Source organism: Candoia aspera, chromosome 13 (assembly GCF_035149785.1).
Source record: "Candoia aspera isolate rCanAsp1 chromosome 13, rCanAsp1.hap2, whole genome shotgun sequence".
Taxonomy (NCBI): Eukaryota; Metazoa; Chordata; class Lepidosauria; order Squamata; family Boidae; genus Candoia; species Candoia aspera.
Window position 1 is genome coordinate 995,912 of NC_086165.1, and position 18,158 is coordinate 1,014,069.

The window sequence follows — 18,158 nt, forward strand, 5'->3', positions numbered from 1 at the left end:
TGCTGAGACCTCTGGAAGACCCATAAAGGCAAAGCCCGCTTTTGGGGCCGAGGCCATTCGCGGCAGCGTAGCCCAGAGCAAGGCACGGCTGGAAAAGGTCCTGGTCTGAAGCGCTGCCTTCGTGCCGTAGGCCAAGCCAAAACACAGAACTGCCTCCTCCTCCCATGTGCTCTGAGTGCAACAAGGGGATCCAGCCAGTGGAAGCACTGAACTACCCGGAACAATGATCCAGTTCACTGCAGGAGCTTCTGAAATAGTTCTCAGTTAGGGTTACTCCTTACTCCTTGACTACTTCGCTTTACTCCTCTCTGTTGGCTGCTTTGGCTACAGAGACAGGCTGTGTTATCCTTTCAAGAAGATGGCACTTGGGCACATCTCCCGTACACAGTTTGGATTGAAATGAAAGAGATGCACAGTGAAATTGCTCAAGTAAACCCGGAAACAGAACAACCAACTTCTTGCGCCTTTTCTTCCATTAAACAAATTCCAGGTCAGCAAAGGCAAATGATCCTGTTCAGACTCTGCATTCAGTATCAACGAGTCCAAATGCTACTTCCCGTTCCCGCCCAAGGCTTTGGGTTTTAGCCCCTGTGGGCCCTAGCGAGCATCCCAATGGCAAATTATTTGGGACCGTAGCTCAAAACACCTAGAGGGCACCAGGCGGCTGATGGCTTCCATTGCTAGGTGGCTCAGCACAATTGCTGGAAATAAGTGAAAATAGGAACCGAGGACAAATGCTGTAAAGTCTGTATAAAAAAACCTCGAGCAATAAAAACTGGCTATCTCTTAGAAGAAGAAAAAAACAATTCTACTCTATCAAAGCAAACAGCACAAATTGCAACTAAGTCACACAGGCAGTTCAAAAACTTACCAAGGGTGTTTCTACTCCTTATCATATATAGTAATCATTACCCCCGGTCATGAAAATGCTCTCCCTTTTACCACGGCAGTTATAATTTCTCAAAGTGCTTTTGCGACTCTGCGTTATGCACTAAAGGTGGCACCATCATAGTTATTACAGTGCATTAACAGTTTAATAAATGATTGCTTTTTGAACAACTGTCGCTTTAGGAACCAAATGTTATAACTGCCACTATGGCTTGTGACTCAGATGGTGGTTCCCCACTCCCCGGCCTTGTCACAGTCATCTACCTATGCCAACAGGAGTGGGGGGGCGGTTTCCTGGAAGTGGAGAAACACAGCTTGGGGGCAAGGCCTTCCATCAGCTGGAAGCCACCTCTAGAAGAACACCTCCCCGCCAGGCTACAGCCAAAAGAAGGTCGGATTGATTTCACCCAGGAAAGAGTCTCATCAAAAACGAAGCTGCCTCTTTGGCCACCCTTTGCACCCCAAAGAGGGATGGCCGTGCCTAGTTTCCGCCAGCTTTTCAAAAGCCCCGCCGTGGAAATGACACAAAAAGGCCCCCCCGAAGCCACATCAGGAAACGGAAGCGAGACCCCCCCCCCTTTTTTTCCTTTCAGTTGGCAGAAAAGCCAGGCCACAGACTAGCGCGCTCGGGGCCACCGCTGCCCGCCATCGCCGGGAGGAGAGCCGGCGGGGCTGCCCAGGGCCAAAGTGGCAGCTCCCTCCCTGGGTCCCGCGACCGGGCGAAGCGGGCGGGGCGGGGCTCCTCCCTCGCGGCCAGAGCGGGGGGCGCCCGGGGACGCCGCGGGGGGCTGCCAGGCGCCCCCCACACGTCTCCCCCCTTTCCCGAGGGGCCCCCCAGGGCCGGGTCACCCTCCGCGCACTGCAAGGAGCCCACGGAGGGGCTCGCAAGCAGCCCCCACGCTGAAGGAAGGGAGCAGCGGTCCCTCTCGGGGGGGGGTTTTCGCTGCCCCCGCCAAGGGGCGCCCCCTGCCCAAGGTGTCGGCCCGCAGCCCCTGCCCGCCGCGCCCGGCGGAGGGGGCGCGCCAAGCGGGGCGGGGGCGGCAAGGCCCCCCGGCGGGAGGGCGGGGCCGCTGGACAGAAGAGCCTCCCCAGCCCGGCGGAAACAGGGGAGGGGGGAGCTGCCCCTCCCCCCGCGTGCCGGCTCCGCTCGCCTGGCGGCCCGCGCGCCACGGGAGTTGGAGTCCCGCGGGGGCGCCCGAGGGGGGGCGCGGCCCGGCGCGGCGCGGCGCGGCTCACCGATGGTGGAGATGAAGGTGGTGTTGAAGGCGTCCTCGCTGAAACGGAAGAGCAGGCACGTCTTGCCCACGCCCGAGTCGCCGATCAGCAGCAGCTTGAAGAGGTAGTCGTAGGTCTTCGCCATCTTCGCCGCCGCCGCCGACTGACGGGCGGGCGCCAGCGCGGGGCGGGGCCGGGGCGCGCGGGCGGCTCCCGGGGGACGACGGGAGTTGTGGTCCGAGGCGTCTCCCCGGCCCGCCGCGCTGCGCATGCGCCACAGCCAGGAGGGCGGGCTCCCTCAGGGACCGAGGGCTTCTCAACCGTGGCCGCTTGAACTTGGGTGGACTGCCACTCCCAGAATTCCCCAGCCAGCATTGGCTGGGGAATTCTGGGAGTGGCAGTCTTAAAGTTGCCACGGTTGAGAAACACCGTTCTAATGGCTCATCAGCGACGCAAATCCAGCCAGCACAGCCGTGGGGGAGCGAGGCGGCTGAGGATGATTGGAGTGGGGGGCCCGGGCAGGGTTTAGAGACCAAGAAGAGTCCAATTCCAGGATGCCAATCAACAGCAGGGGCGGGCACTTCGTTGTTTCTTTTGCACTACTGGTAAGCAGGTGCGGAGAACGGCTGTCACTCAACTTCCTCCTGGCCAATCAGGTTCGTGGTCGGGACAGCAGCGGGGGCCGGGGGCCGCTTTAACAGAAACCTTGTGCTTGACCGAGGTCCGCACCTGTTCCTTTGCGCCACTGTTTCTCAGCCTCAGCAGCTTTAAGGTGCGTGGACCGCAGCTCCCAGAATTCCCCAGCCAGCGCGCATTTACCCCCAGCGCAGCGAAAAAGCGTCTCGACAGGAGACGGGGGCGGAGCTGGCGTTTCTCGGCGGCGCGGAAAGGGTTAAAGGCGGTGGGCGGGGCGGGCGGTGAGCAGGGGCCTGGCTGCTATCAGTCATGAGGGGGCGTGCCCGGATAGGCGGGAGGGGGGAGAGGCTGGTTGGTACATTCCATGCCGGGAGGCTCAACCCACCCATAGGCTGTAGGGGAGGTTCGTGCAGGTGTTCTCCTGGTAGTTTCCCAATTGCCCAGTTTTAACAGTCTCTCCCACCCCAGGCCAGCCTTTTCCAAAATGTGGTTTGATGTTGGCTTAGCAGATGCCTGGATCCAGCAAACTGGCCGTTACTCAATAAACCGTTTAAGAATCAAGCGTGGGCCTCCTGCGCGCAGTTGTGTGTATCCTTAGCGATGACTGAACTCTGTTTTTATGATTTTATTATGTAACACCCGTCGAATGGTTACCGCTTTCAATTCGTGCATTGTAATGCCTTTACTCTATTTTTCTTTTCATCCTCACTATTTGCCATGGGGAACAAATTTAAATAACCTTGCAAAAATTGTTTTTGAGCATTTCAGAGGGAAGGGCGTTTTAAGCTGGCTGTTTCATCACTTTAGTCTTCTGCTCTCTGCCACCCCTGGGAACATCTGCTATGCCAGTCCTTTTGAAATGAGTAACAGGTAAGGAAGGCGGTTTGATTTATTGCAAAGGCCCGTTTATTTCAGTGAAGTACAGAAGAAATTCCTGCCAAACCAGTGTTAAACAATGGTACCCTTTGAAACTTCAGCAAAGGATCGTTACCTTGTCGTGGTGCTGGAGCTTGAGCACCTCAGTGATGCCATGAGCTAAACCGTGAAGGGCCACCCAAGACGGGAAGGTCGTGACAGAGAGGTCAGACTAAATGCGATCCCTGGGGAAGGTCATGGCAACACACCCCAGTATTCTTGCCGTGAAAACTAAATGGATCAGTACAACCAGAGATATGTCGGTATACCATCAGAAGATGAGACCCCCAGGTCGGAAGATGGTCAAAATGCTACTGGGGAGGAACAGAGGATGAGTTCAACTAGCCCCAGACGTGATGACGCAGCTAGCTCAAAGCCGAAAGGATGGCCAGCAGCCAACGGTGCTGGTGGTGAACGGCGAATCCGATGTTCTAAGGATCAACACACCATTGGAACCTGGAATGTAAGATCTATGAGCCAGGGCAAATTGGATGTGGTTATTGGTGAGATGTCAAGGTTAAAGATAGACATTTTGGGCGTCAGTGAACTGAAATGGACTGGAATGGGCCACTTCACATCAGATGACCACCAGATCTACTACTGTGGACAAGAGGACCACAGAAGAAATGGAGTAGCCTTCATAATTAATAGTAAAGTGGCTAACGCAGTGCTTGGATACAATCCAAAAAACGACAGAATGATCTCAATTCGAATTCAGGGCAAGCTATCTAACATCACAGTGATCCAAATATACGCCCCAACCACAGATGCCGAAGAAGCTGAAGTAGAGCAGTTCTATGAGGATCTGCAGCACCTACTGGACAACACGCCTAAAAGAGATGTCGTTTTCATCACAAGAGACTGGAATGCTAAGGTGGGCAGTCAAATGACACCTGGAATTACAGGTAAGCATGGCCTGGGAGAACAAAACGAAGCAGGACATAGGCTGATAGAATTTTGCCAAGACAACTCACTCTGCATAACAAACTCTCTTCCAACAACCTAAGAGATGGCTTTATACATGGACTTCACCAGATGAACAACACCGAAATCAGATTGACTACATCCTCTGCAGCCAAAGGTGGCGGACATCTGTACAGTCGGTAAAAACAAGACCTGGAGCTGACTGTAGTTCAGATCACGAACTTCTTATTGCACAATTTAGGATCAGACTAAAGAGATTAGGGAAGACCCACAGATCAGCTAGATATGAGCTCACTAATATTCCTAAAGAATATGCAGTGGAGGTGAAGAATAGATTTAAGGGACTGGACTTAGTAGGTAGGGTCCCGGAAGAACTCTGGACAGAAGTTCGCAGCATTGTTCAGGAGGCGGCAACAAAATACATCCCAAAGAAAGAGAAAACCAAGAAGGCAAAGTGGCTGTCTGCTGAGACACTAGAAGTAGCCCAAGAAAGAAGGAAAGCAAAAGGCAACAGCGATAGGAGGAGATATGCCCAATTAAATGCAAAATTCCAGACATTAGCCAGAAGAGATAAGGAATTATTTTTAAACAAGCAATGCGTGGAAGTGGAAGAAGACAATAGAATAGGAAGGACAAGAGACCTCTTCCAGAAAATTAGAAACATTGGAGGTAAATTCCAGGCAAAAATGGGTATGATCAAAAACAAAGATGGCAAGGACCTAACAGAAGAAGAAGAGATCAAGAAAAGGTGGCAAGAATATACAGAAGACTGTATAGGAAGGATAACAATATCGGGGATAGCTTTGACGGTGTGGTCAGTGAGCTAGAGCCAGACATCCTTAAGAGTGAGGTTGAATGGGCCTTAAGAAGCATTGCTAATAACAAGGCAGCAGGAGACGACGGCATCCCAGTTGAACTGTTCAAAATCTTGCGAGATGATGCTGTCAAGGTAATGCATGCTATATGCCAGCAAATTTGGAAAACACAAGAATGGCCATCAGACTGGAAAAAATCAACTTATATCTGCATACCAAAAAAGGGAAACAAGGGAAAGAATGTTCAAACTATCGAACAGTGGCACTCATTTCACATGCCAGTAAGGTAATGCTCAAGATCCTGCAAGGGAGACTTCAGCAATTCATGGAGCGAGAATTGCCAGATGTACAAGCTGGGTTTAGAAAAGGCAGAGGAACTAGGGACCAAATTGCCAATATCCGATGGATAATGGAAAAAGCCAGGGAGTTTCAGAAAAACATCTATTTCTGTTTTATTGCCTGTTCTAAAGCCTTTGACTGTGTGGACCATAACAAATTCTGGCAAGTTCTTAGTGGTGTGGGGATACCAAGTCATCTTGTCTGCCTTCTGAGGAATCTGTATAACGACCAAGTAGCAACAGTAAGAACAGACCACGGAACAACGGACTGGTTTAAGATTGGGAAAGGAGTATGGCAGGGCTGTATACTCTCACCCTACCTATTCAACTTGTACGCAGAACACATCATGCGACATGCTGGGCTTGAGGAATCCAAGGCTGGAGTTAAAATCGCTGGAAGAAACATTAACAATCTCAGATATGCAGATGATACCACTTTGATGGCTGAAAGCGAAGAGGAACTGAGGAGCCTTATGATGAAGGTGAAAGAAGAAAGTGCAAAAGCTGGCTTGCAGATAAACCTCAAAAAAAACAAGATTATGGCAACCAGCTTGATTGATAACTGGCAAATAGAGGGAAAAAATGTAGAAGCAGTGAAAGACTTTGTATTCCTAGGTGCAAAGATTACTGCAGATACTGACTGCAGTCAGGAAATCAGAAGACGCTTAATCCTTGGGAGAAGAGCAATGACAAATCTCGATAAAATAGTTAAGAGCAGAGACATCACACTGATAACAAAGGCCTGCACAGTTAAAGCAATGGTGTTCCCCGTAGTAACATATGGCTGCGAGAGCTGGACCATAAGGAAGGCTGAATGAAGGAAGATGGATGCTTTGGAACTGTAGTGTTGGAGGAAAATTCTGAGAGTGCCTTGGACTGCAAGATCAAACCAGTCCATACTCCAGGAAATAAAGCCAGACTGCTCACTTGAGGGAATATTAAAGGCAAAACTGAAATACTTTGGCCACATAACGAGAAGACAGGACACCCTGGAGAAGTTGCTGATGCTAGGGAGAGTGGAGGGCAAAAGGAAGAGGGGCTGACCAAGGGCAAGGTGGATGGATGATATTCTAGAGGTGACAGACTTGTCCCTGGGGGAGCTGGGGGTGTTGACGACCGACAGGAAGCTCTGGCGTGGGCTGATCCATGAAGTCATGAAGAGTGGGAAGCGACTAAACGAATAAACAACAAACCCTTTGAAAAAACAGATCCTTCTGATCTAGAAGTCTAATGGATGAGTTTCTTCCCCTACTGAAAATGAATTTGGCACATCTTAAATTTCGACTGTTTTAGAATCAAGCTGCTTTATAATCTATGTCTGGTTTTCTGATCTTAATGTTGACTGTGCCATGGATAAAACAAAGGAAATTAGCTTTTTTAAATGAAAAATATAAATCTAGGACAAGATTTCTTTTTCTGAACCAATCTGTGAGATGCTTAGTCAGAGGATCATCCCTTTCCCTCTTCTTATAGAGGTAATTTGCTTGTTATTCCAATATAACTAAAAAGAAAGAAGCAATTTGGTCTCCCGGATTCCATGATCTACGTCCCCTACTAGAAAAGCAGCCGATTCACTTGAATAAACAGATAATGCCAACAGAACAGTGCAAACAGTATAAAGTGTTTATTGATTAAGGGATACAAAAGCTAGTCAGATTCATAAAAAAAAGTTCTAAATACAATTTTACATGATTAGGAACCTGAATAAGCAGTTGGGGGACCCAAATCAGCAGGGCTTGCCTACCATTCTTTCACGTGCTCAGCTTGTTAAAAGCAAGATATGGGACAACATGATCATTTGGCACTTAAACCAATAACACTAACAGATCATTCCAAATTTCAAAGATGGAATAGAACGGTGTTTCTGATCAGGCACCCGATATGGAAGAAAGAGGGAACAACAGTATCATCCACTTCAAAACCTACCTTCTCTACACTAGTTACTGAAGAATGTAAACATCTTCCCTTTATTTTAATCTGAATATTTATTATAAGTCTAGCATTTATGCAAGTTCACGGTTGTATCTTCCAATAAAGACAGTTTAAAATTTAACCCATGGTGTTATCAAACACAAACAAAATCAGATGAATAGTATTTTATAAGGGACCTCTGACTGGATTAGCTCATTAAAAGAACAGGACTATGTTTGATCAAGAAGCATGGCCAATAGGCTGGCTGGTACAAGTGTAATGGGTGTGAAGGGGCCACACTAGAACCAGAAATGGAAATGTGCTACTACCCAATTCCGATGCTCTGGCATTGCGGCCCCTCTTTACTCGCATGTCACGTGGATATTCGAAGAGGGGTTCCTCTTCAGGGCCAGGGAAACCACTTTGAGAGTAGAGCTGGGGCCACAGCACATACCCATTTCCCCCTCATTTCACATTATAGCTTTAATGGGTGAACTGAGCTTGGCTCTGACTATATCTGGGCCACCACACACCAACAAAAAATGTAGCTACTTACTATCCCAGGATAAAATGCAAGGAGACACAAGATTCAAAAAGATGCATGAGAAATCTAAGACCTCAAAAAGAACAAGCCATGGAAACTGGAGATCTGAGGCAACAGGTCTCAACATTTGCTAAAAAGCTAAGACAAAACCTCAGAGAAAAATTTACCAGCCAGGATCAGCAATGTGTTGACTTAGTTTTCCTAACTCCAAAAACAATATAAAGGCAGTTGAGTTAACCTACCAGACAAATTGTTGACAGGGTTAATAAAATGGAAAGGGTATAATGGACATCTATACAGTGCAATAAACTTCCAGGGAAATTCTGGGATACAGAGTTTCTGTAAGAGAAGTTTCTAGGTCCAGCTTGAATATGAATTTGAAACTGCAGGGAGGTTTGGTTAAAAATAAGGCCCCAGATAAAAGGTTTTTAGCCTGCGTTTACACATCTGCTCAGAAGTCCCCATTTATTTAACAGAACAAACTCTGAAAAGCACACACAAAATTGCAGCCTTTGACAAGCTTGGTAAATGTCTCTGAAAAGCTTTAAGACACTAGTTTTCATCTTGTTTCTGAGAAAATGGGGTATCAAATATTAGGAGATGGTCACATGGGATTCTGGTAACCGAGAGCAACGACCATCTGCTGTCCAGGTTGGCAGCAAGTTATCCAGCTATGGCTTTTAGCCAAATTCTGGAAACAACTGCAAATTGCCAGCCTGACCAGCAGACAGAAACTGGAGCCTATCCAAGAAATGCCTGATGACCCTTAAACCTAGGGAAATGGTGTTTGGCCTACAAGCTATTAAAAACAGTAACCCACCAAACACAATTATAATGCTAGCACCTGATCTGATACTTAAAGTTATCTTGGGCAGCCAATTCCATGGTACTGGCAGTGTGATTTTCTGCACCATCAATACTGCTTGAGCGGCCTCCGTTGGTAACTGCCTCAGCCATGAGGGGAAGCAGTTTTATTCACTGGCTGAAAACTTCTTCCATGCTGGATCAGGACTTGCCACCCTTGCAGAGAGATGGAGCGGGACTAAAATCCTGCCAGGAGGGATCCCCTGTGTCCATGGGATGGCAGTCAGCAGCAAGAGCAATCTTCGCTGTTGGGTAAAACGTTCCACTGCCATTTTGAAAGTGAAGATTCTGCCCGCAGACCTAGCTAGGAGATCAAGGGTATCCCACAGAGGTTTCCAAGCAAAACATCCATTCTGCGCATCACAATTTGTCTCAGTGGCAGAAGGGGAAGAGGAGGCAAAATGTCTCACCAGGACCTGCATTTGGCTAATGCTTTTGGCCACTTGGATCAGAAAAACCGGATATTCCTGTCCCATTCAAGGAGGAAGGGCTTGTCCTGTGAACGGCCAGACCTAACGCAGCGCCATCCACTTGGAAAGCAAGAGAGGCACCTCCTGGGCTGCAGATACCTGTAATCCCTCAAGCCTTCCACATTTCTTTCCCAACCTGGATTTGTCCTATAAGCAGCTTTGATCAGAGCATTGTGCTACCCTGTCCTTTTCAAATTCCATCGCAAGTTTTAACGCAGTGCTGTCAAGGGAAACTGACTGCATATTACAAATAATCGTGATGACAACGCCACGGGGTGGTACCAGACTGCTACCACTTGCAGTCCCAGAGTCCGACTCTTCAGGAAGAATGAGGAGGACGCTACTTGCTCCCACTGCCCCACCGGTGTGGAAGGTGTAGTGTCGCTGCTCTCTGCAATGGCCGCATTCCTGCTTCTTCTGCACAACAAACCAAGCCATTCCATATGAACCCTCTTTGTCCTGGGAGGCTCCTGTGGTCGGGACCATGGTCCACATCGTTGCTATCGTGTCAGGCTTGAGATAGCCAGGAAGAAGTCCAGCAGCCATTTTTTTCACCTGCCCAAGCTGGTAACTGTAGAGCATGGCATTTCCAAATTTAAGAAGATCACCCACGGTAGACACAAAACCACCGCCAGCCCACTTGTAAGAGTTATCCACGTAGGGGGCATTGATGAGATGACCTTTTTTGTTGTGAATGTAATACCTGGAACGAAAGCAAGGGAGCTCAGTGAACTCACAACCTAAGGTACCTCAATAATCCATTCGTTTATTTGCTAAGGTAAACCGGTGAGCTGTGAGCAACGCGGTGGCGCTGCGGGTTAAACCGCTGAGCTGTTGATCGGAAGGTCGGTGGTTCGAAACCGTGCGGCGGGGTGAGCTCCCGTTGTTAATCCCAGCTCCTGCTCACCTAGCAGTTCGAAAACATGCAAATGTGAGTAGATCAATAGGTACCGCTTCGGCGGGAAGGTAACGGCGTTCCGTGAGTCATGCTGGCCACATGACCCGGAAGTGTCTATGACAACGCCGGCTCCAAGGCTTAGAAACGGAGATGAGCACCGCCCCCTAGAGTTGGACACGACTGGACTTTACGTCAAGGGAAACCTTTACCTTTACCTTTAAACCAGCCTTCTGCCATCTGATTCTTTTTGATGCATGGAAACTGACAAAATTCCCTGCCTACGTGGCCAGTGGTGACCAAATAAATCATATTACACGAAGAAGTGCTGCTTAGTTAATCAGCAACATTCAAAAGCTCTGATCAATCTCTGCTACGTAGAGAAAAGCCGTATGAACAGCATAATCTTGGAACACATCACACACCCAACCTCATTTCTCTGAGCAAGATAAACAGAGGCCTGTCCCTTCAGGTATCAGGTCCGCAGTAGGCTGAGAGCCCACCCAAGGATGCCTTCATCAAAAGTGGAAAACACACCAAAAAATCCCAGGAAATGACATGCCAGCCAGAGGACTGCTAGAATATGAACTCTATCAGATGAGAACCATCTCCCTGCAGGAAAGCAGTTCTGAAGGAGGGTAAACCTCATTAATTAAATAGAGGACAAACAAGATGCAAATCTGGGATGAAAAACTCAGGACAAAAGAGTTTGAATTTTAATTATCTACCCGGTTTCACTCTCTTTCTCTTGAGCTCAGCAGCTTGGAAAAACAATGGCTCAAATATGTGTTCTTTTTTCCCTGAGGTAGGGAAAAAAGCAGTGGCAGTGCTCTCTGGTGTTATGGGATCCCTTCATTGACACAGAATTATGACAGCTTCTCCGTGAGATTTATTTCCATTTATACAAACTAAGTGTTTTACAGTCCTTCCAAAGAAATCTCCTAGGTCAGTGTTTCTCAACCTTGGCCACTTTAAGATGTGTGGACTTCAACTCCCAGAATTCCTCAGCCAGTGTGGCTGGCTGGGGAATTCTGGGAGTTCAAGTCCACACATCTTAAAGTGGCCGAGGTTGAGAAACACTGTCCTAGATATGCAGTTTTTCCTACTGCTGATACAGACGGCCCTTTTCAAGGGGGAGAGGCTCCAAAACCATCACTCACAGACAGGATTTGCACGTTTTTGAAAGTTATGCTATTGCTCCGATCCAGTTCTATTAAAGATAGTACACATATGTGGTTAGGGCACAGCACGCTCCAGGACGCAGACAGCCAACCCAGCGTGGACGGGAACTCCATATTTACTGTGCAGCTTTGTCTCCTACAAGGGATAGAACACACCCTGGAACCCAGGGCCAAACCCAAATGGGCTTACCCTCTCAAAAGGCGCTCCCACTCCGCTTCTGGAAGCAGAACACTGGCGGGCCATTGCCAAATGTCTTACTCATGTAAGCAGCTGTCATGCCCTAGAATGTCTTCTCTGGCAACTATGTTCCATACAGGCAGGAAACAAGAGACCAGAACGCAAATCCCTGTTCCTCTCTTTACACGAATCAGGTTCATGCAGAAGACTCCATAGTCAGCTGACACAAAGGAGCGAAGACTGGGACACACCACCAGACATGCCTACCTTGCTCTGTTGTAGATCAGTGGCTCATTGTCATCCAACCCTGTGGATGCCATGCCCAAGTCACTGAATATTTTCAGCATGTAGTCCGTGAACTTCTGATCTGAAGCTCTCTCCACAACAGCACTCAGGAGAGTAAACCCATGAGTCGAATACAAAAACTGACTACCTTGAAAGAAGCAAAAGAGAAGACAGCCCCCATTTCACACGCAGTTTAGGTTACGGACGTATACCATAGGCAGCCATGGCCTGTACTCTTAAGTCTGCTCAAGAAGGGAGCTACCTGCTCAGAGAGAAAGTGTATTTTCTTTATCAAGCACACAAGGATAGATTCTGCAGGAGTTAAAAGTACTGGACCATTAAAACTCAACAGAAAGAAGCTGCTGCTTTCTCTGTCTCCTGCATTTAACTTGCACTTAACATTCCTATGATTTTGATTTGTAATTTAAGTTCTTTTAAGATAATAAGACAATGCTCTTATATGGAGCCACATCACGGTTTAGCTAGCTGAGCCCTGACTGGACAGACAAATCCTAAGCAATGGTTTGTTTAATTATGGTTTACTAAAAACACACCAAACAAACTACAGTAATCTATGGTTTAATGCAAAGTATGAACTGACTCCATTATCTACAGTCTGGATGGATGAAGATTAGCAACTCACCTGGTTTAAAGAATAAAGGATCATTTTTAAAGATGTTCAATGAGTCAATCACATGCTCAAATTTGTCCTTCAAATAATATTCTTCGTGTTCAAACTCCCTTTTCTTCCTTCCAGTTTTGGGATTTTTGCCTTCCTGTTCTGGCTTGCCTTTAATCGAGTCACTCTTTTCGGTGCCTTTGTCTTCCTTCTCCTTCTCTTTCTCTCTTGAAGCAGAGGCTGCTATTTTTGCAGCTTTTCTGTTAGCCTTTTCTTTTTCTTCCTTGACTTTAGAAATATCCTTCTCATAGTGGCGAATCCCACTTAAATGGGATACCAGCAGCCTTGTTGTAATAGTGACCTAAATGTTCAAAAGACATTGGCCCAAATTCACTTTGATGGCATCTATGTGAGTTATAATTAAATCAAGTTAATGACACTGTCCCACTATTTGAGTGCGGCAGAGGAGATTTCTGGAAGGCGATCCTGTTAACCACCAGCCTATTTACCTTTTCACCTTCATATTCTTTTTCAGGAAATTCCGGGACATATTTCTGCACAGGAGCATCTAAATCCAGCCTCCCTTCTTCCCACAGCTTTGCAGCAGCAACCATTGTCAGAGATTTGCTAATGCTGGCAATTCGTAGGACAGTCTCTGGACAGCAGAGCACACGATTCTCCAGGTCAGCATAACCAATACCTTTAAAGGAATAAGGAGTTAACTATTTAAGGGTGCACTGAAACAGCCCAAACCCTCAATGGTCAAAATATCAAGTTAACAAAGACTCTTTTCTTTTCCACAAGACCAGCAATGGTCATACCTATTGGGTCTAATATTTTGCACTAGTAGAACAGCTTTCTGATCCAGTGAGACTCAGCACTTTATTCACAGAACTAGCAAGAGGAAAGAACGGCATCATATATAGCAAGAACACCCCTATCCAAAATGTTTTTATTTGTTCAATATGAACACATACAGAAGTACCAATTAATCATTTTAGTGTGGGTGTTGCTTGTGATCATCTTGGAGGAAAAAAGGAGAGACAAGAACAAAATCAAAGACAAGTGAATTATCTCACCCTAGGTCATGGTACAAGTTAGACTTGCTCAAGCCAGATTAAGGGATGCCATCTGCCTGGCAAGCTGAAAGCAAGCATCACAAAGAAGGAACACTTTGAGTCAGCATACTGGAATCTCTTATTAGATCCACCAGGTTTAATTCTGATTAACAAATTCCTTATTGTATGTTTTTGCAAACTGCTATAGGGCATCAAAATGCAAATAGCATTTGGATGTTTATGTTCTTGGTTTTCCTTTGGCTGTATTAAATTCCACTCATAAATGTATTACGTAAAGATGAACATAAGCTAAACCATTTTCAGCAGACTTCTTAATCACACCATATGCAAAGAAAAATTAGAATTAGCATACAGAGAATGAATTAAGTTTTGCTTTGAGAAGGCGTGTATATTATTGACAGAAAAGGGTGGAGAGGAGATTGCACTCTGAAACAGGACTGGAAGCAAGAGAGGCAAACACCATCACCTGGGCAAATGTTTTCTCATTACCCAGGACTATGGCTGAAAATGCCACACCTAGTAAAATATTCCACTTCAATTGTAAATACAGCCTGTGAATAAAACACTTTTGCTCCAGCCCATGTTTGGTTTTAGATTAGTTTAATTTAAGGGAGCCCATGATGTTTATTGGGTTTTTTTTAAGTATCCAGCTTAATTCTTCATACTTAGTTTTGTTCTGCCACACCGAGTCCATCAGAACTGGGGTAGGTTATATGCTTTGTAAATTAAATAAACAAATGGTCAGCTGCTATTTCCATAGAATTTAGGAAATCTGCTGGGCTCTTTGATAGGATTGTACTAGCCTATCAAAGCATGGAAAGAGGTAGCAGCATTTTGAAGAGGAACACGAACCCTCTTGGGGAACAAATGGAACACTTAAGGAAGACGCAAGGCCCGGGAGGGGAGAGGGAAGAAGAGCCCCCGGCCAGGCAAAGAAAATGCACCTGGGTAGTCATGTGGCTCATGTTGTGTTTTTAACGGGTGCACTGGACATATTGTCTATGTGGCTGCTAAGAGCCGATACCAACTTGATACCACAGGGTAAGCTGCCCAGGGTCTTTTTGGCAGCTGTCAGCCCTACAAGGTAGAGCAGGGTAAGAAAGCATTTACCACACGGGCCAGGAGGGGCTTATCTGAGCTGTTTCCTCAACCTACTTTCTTGGCCCGGGCTCAGGCCCCCCTTATCTGACCCCTGCCTTGGTAGTGGCTCTTCCTCCTGTCCTTCAAGGCCACCGCCCTCTACAGTGGCCTTGAGGTGGCCCATAAGTAAATCAAAATAAAGTCAAGTCTGTGGGGCTCCTCGGGGTGGTCAGTGACGTGGCTAGCTGCCCCTCGAGTCCGGCTCTCTGGGCGGCCCCCAAAGTCCCACCGGCTCCCAAGGGAGGCGTCTCTGGGGTGAGGACCCACCAGGACCTGCCCACCTCCCCAAGAGACGTCACCCCAAAAGCAAACCAGGGACCCTCGTTCCAGCTGTGAAACGAGCCCGCCGGGGAACCCGCTGGCTCACCTTCTGTCCAGACGTCCTTCCCGTCCACGGACACGCCGACCACCACGCCGGGGGCCCCCACTTCGTCCTGGAGAGCAAACGGCTCGTTCAGCCCCCGAGACCCCCCACCCGCCCCTTCCAGCTTGTGCCCCCCCGCCCTGGCCGCTGGTCAGGCTTAGGAGGGAGGCAGCCGAGGGGCATCTACGGGGGGGGGGGGGAATTGGGGGGATGCAAATAAGCTTCCCAGTGAGGAAGAAACGGGGCGCAGTCAGTATTTTGGATCCTGTTCAAGAAAACCCGGCCTGACTTTCCTTGTCGGGGCGAAGGAACCTCCTTTATCCCAAGAGCACTCTGCCCATGCCCAGGAGGGATGTTCTGCGCGCTGTGCGCGCGGCACATGCTCAGAGGCCCTCGAGACGCGGGGCGGACCCTCTTTCGGGGAAAATAAGCGGCCCCTGGAGAGCCGGCCGGCCTCCTTAGGGGGCTCGCCGCCGTCTGGCCCCTTGGGGAACTCTGCACATGCTCAGAGACCGCCGGCCCCTCCCCACCCGCCGACCTTTAGCCGCTGGAGGAGGTCTCTGCTCCGGGCGACGGCCCGCTGGAAGTCCGCTTCTCTGGGCGGCCCCTCCTCGACGTCCCAGCCCGGCCCGGCTATGGCAACAGCCGTCGCCGCCAGGCCCAGCCCCACGCCCAGCCGCCACAAGGGCCGCCGCGAGCCGCTGCGGGAAGCGCCTCCCGAGAGCCGCAGGGCGGCCCGCCGCGCCGCTACGCCCCGCAGGAGCAGCCACATCGCGTCCCGCCGGCCCCCAGGCTAGGCCAGGCTCCGGCTCCGGGCCCGGCTAGGCCCGCGTTGCTAGGAGGCGGGCCAGGCACGGGCAGCCGCTCCTCGAGCTGAGCGAACCCAGGCGCCCGCTTCCGGGTGGAGCGCCCACCACGAGGAAGCGCAATCGCGCCCCGGTCGCATCGATCAGAGCTTGGGCGGGCACCCCATTGTGTGAACCCCGCCTAAGAAGAGGGGCTCTGCCTCCGGGAGGGCCAGGCCGGGGCCTGCCCTGGTTTGGGTGCTGGCCTGAGACTGGGGAAGCCTAGATCCAAGTCCCTACATTGCAGGACTGTTTTCAATTTTATTTTTAATCCTTCAGTCATGTCAGATTCCTGGCAACTGCCTGGACAAGTCCCTGCAGTTTTCTTGCAAAGATTTTTCAGAAGTGGTTTGCCCTTGCCTCCTTCCTAGGGCTGAGAGAAAGTGACTGGCCCAAGGTCCCCCAGCTGGCTTTGTGCCCAAGGTGGGAGTAGAAGTCAGGCCTCCTGGTTTCTAGCCTGGTGCCTTAAGCCAGTGTTTCTCAACCTTGGCCGCTTGAAGATGTGTGGACTTCAACTCCCAGAATCTTTGCTGGCTAGGGAATTCTGGGAGTTGAAGTCCACACATCTTCAAGCGGCCAAGGTTGAGAAACACTGCCTTAACCACTACACCAAACTGGCTCTCTGTTTTGAAGTTAGAGCATTTTTTTTTTCAAACCTGGCCACTTTAAGCGGGGTGGACAATGGTGTCCACTTTAAGAGGGGTCCATGGTGGTCGTGGGCAACAGAAGAGCAAGCAGAACAGTTGGAGGCTTAATGCCTCTGGTGCCCTTTCTGGGTTGCACTGAGGTCACTGAACAGTTGGTGAAACGGAGGGGGAGAAAATGTCCCCGGGGAATGTCCTGCTGCCCTTTTAGCCTAAAAATCAACAACAGAAGGAGCAGTGACTTTCTGCAGGGTGGGAGGAGAAAAGCCCAGGATGCCAGGTATTCTAATCATTAACAACAATCTCCCCCATGGAGTTGTGCAGAATCCAGGAAAGGGAGGGGAATGCATTCTTGCGTCCAGTTAAATTTTAAACCGTCGACTTGGGCACCAGGCCAGGCCAAATAATTTTCAAGCATTCAGTCAAATGCAGACCAGATGGGACCCGTACCAACTTTTGTTGTTTTAACTCTCATTCCTGTTTCCCCAATAAAACAGAATCATTTATCATTCGCCAAATTTATCTCCAGTTCAGACAAAGCCTGGTTTCATTTAGCAAAGTTTAACTTTGCCCCATGGCTAAGGGCAAGGCTATTGCACCACACTGTAAGGAGAACTAACTGCATGGAGCTGGGGTCTCCAGCAAGATGACATCTTGAGGGTGCTCAGACGGTGGTACTGCTCTCAAATAGGCAGCTGGATTCATAAAACCATGAGTAGGAAGGGCTCATCTAGACTAGTGTTTCTCAAGGTTAGGAACTTTAAGATGGGTGCTGGCTGGGGAATTCTGGGAGTTGAAGTCCACTCATCTTAAAGTTCCCAAGGTTGAGAAACACTGATCTAGACCAACCTGCCCAGCAGGAATCCTCAGATCATCCCAGGCAAATGGCTGTCCAACCTTTGCTTGGAAACCTCCCATGATGGAGTCCCCACAACCCCAAAAAGCAGACTGTTCCACAGTATAATCTCTCTCACAATCAGGACATTCTTCCTTATTTTGAGTTTGAATCTCTCTAAAGCTTCCATTCTTGTCCTACCCTCAGGCACTAGGGAAAATAAATCCACCCCCTCTTCCCTAGAACAGCCTTTCAAGCACTGGGGAACTTGCCTGCGCCTTTTCTTCTTTGAGCTAAACATGCCCAGATCATTTAACCTTTCTTCATAGGATGGAGTCACCAAGCCCCTCACCATCTTTGTTTTCTTGGCATTTTTTCCAGTTCCTCAGCATCACCAGGAGTTAACCCTGATGCGGTGGCTTCTCACTATCTTTAAGGGGTCTTGCCCACCTCCCTTTCCTGAACTCCCACCTCTTCCATTTCCTTGCAGTAGAGCCCACCACTATCTTCCCCAAAGACAGAAATCAGAACATCCTTTGTCTGGGCATTATGTCTGAGTAGAGAGACCCTGTG

General features: G+C 48.8%; 2 protein-coding genes across 3 annotated transcripts in view; both read right to left on the reverse strand.

Annotated features, from left to right (window-relative positions):
* RAB8B (RAB8B, member RAS oncogene family) overlaps positions 1-2,293 on the reverse strand; it is a 187,128-nt gene extending 184,835 nt beyond the window's left edge. For both annotated transcript variants that reach the window (XR_010068661.1, XM_063313842.1), the window contains exon 1: positions 2,125-2,293. Coding sequence is in view for 1 of the 2 variants with exons in the window: in XM_063313842.1 (XP_063169912.1) it covers positions 2,125-2,248 (124 nt within the window). In the remaining variant the exon portion in view is untranslated. The remainder of the gene's footprint in view (positions 1-2,124) is intronic.
* Positions 2,294-7,330: 5,037 nt separating this feature from the next.
* On the reverse strand, positions 7,331-16,090 carry LACTB (lactamase beta). Its single transcript, XM_063313882.1, has 6 exons — positions 15,800-16,090; positions 15,265-15,331; positions 13,188-13,378; positions 12,703-13,039; positions 12,042-12,207; positions 7,331-10,223 (listed from the first exon to the last, which is right to left on the reverse strand). The coding sequence occupies exons 1-6, from the start codon at positions 16,031-16,033 to the stop codon at positions 9,668-9,670; spliced, it is 1,551 nt and encodes a 516-aa protein (XP_063169952.1). The 5' UTR covers positions 16,034-16,090; the 3' UTR covers positions 7,331-9,667.
* Between the last annotated feature and the right edge of the window lie 2,068 nt (positions 16,091-18,158).

Coding starts and splice junctions, on each gene's coding strand:
- LACTB (XM_063313882.1), bottom strand. CDS start 16,033: ATGTGGCTGCTCCTGCGGGGCGTAGCGGCGCGGCGGGCCGCCCTGCGG. Junction 13,379..15,264: donor GAAGGACGTCTGGACAGAAG/GTGAGCCAGCGG, acceptor ATTCCTTTAAAG/GTATTGGTTATGCTGACCTG. Junction 13,040..13,187: donor AAGAATATGAAGGTGAAAAG/GTAAATAGGCTG, acceptor TTGAACATTTAG/GTCACTATTACAACAAGGCT.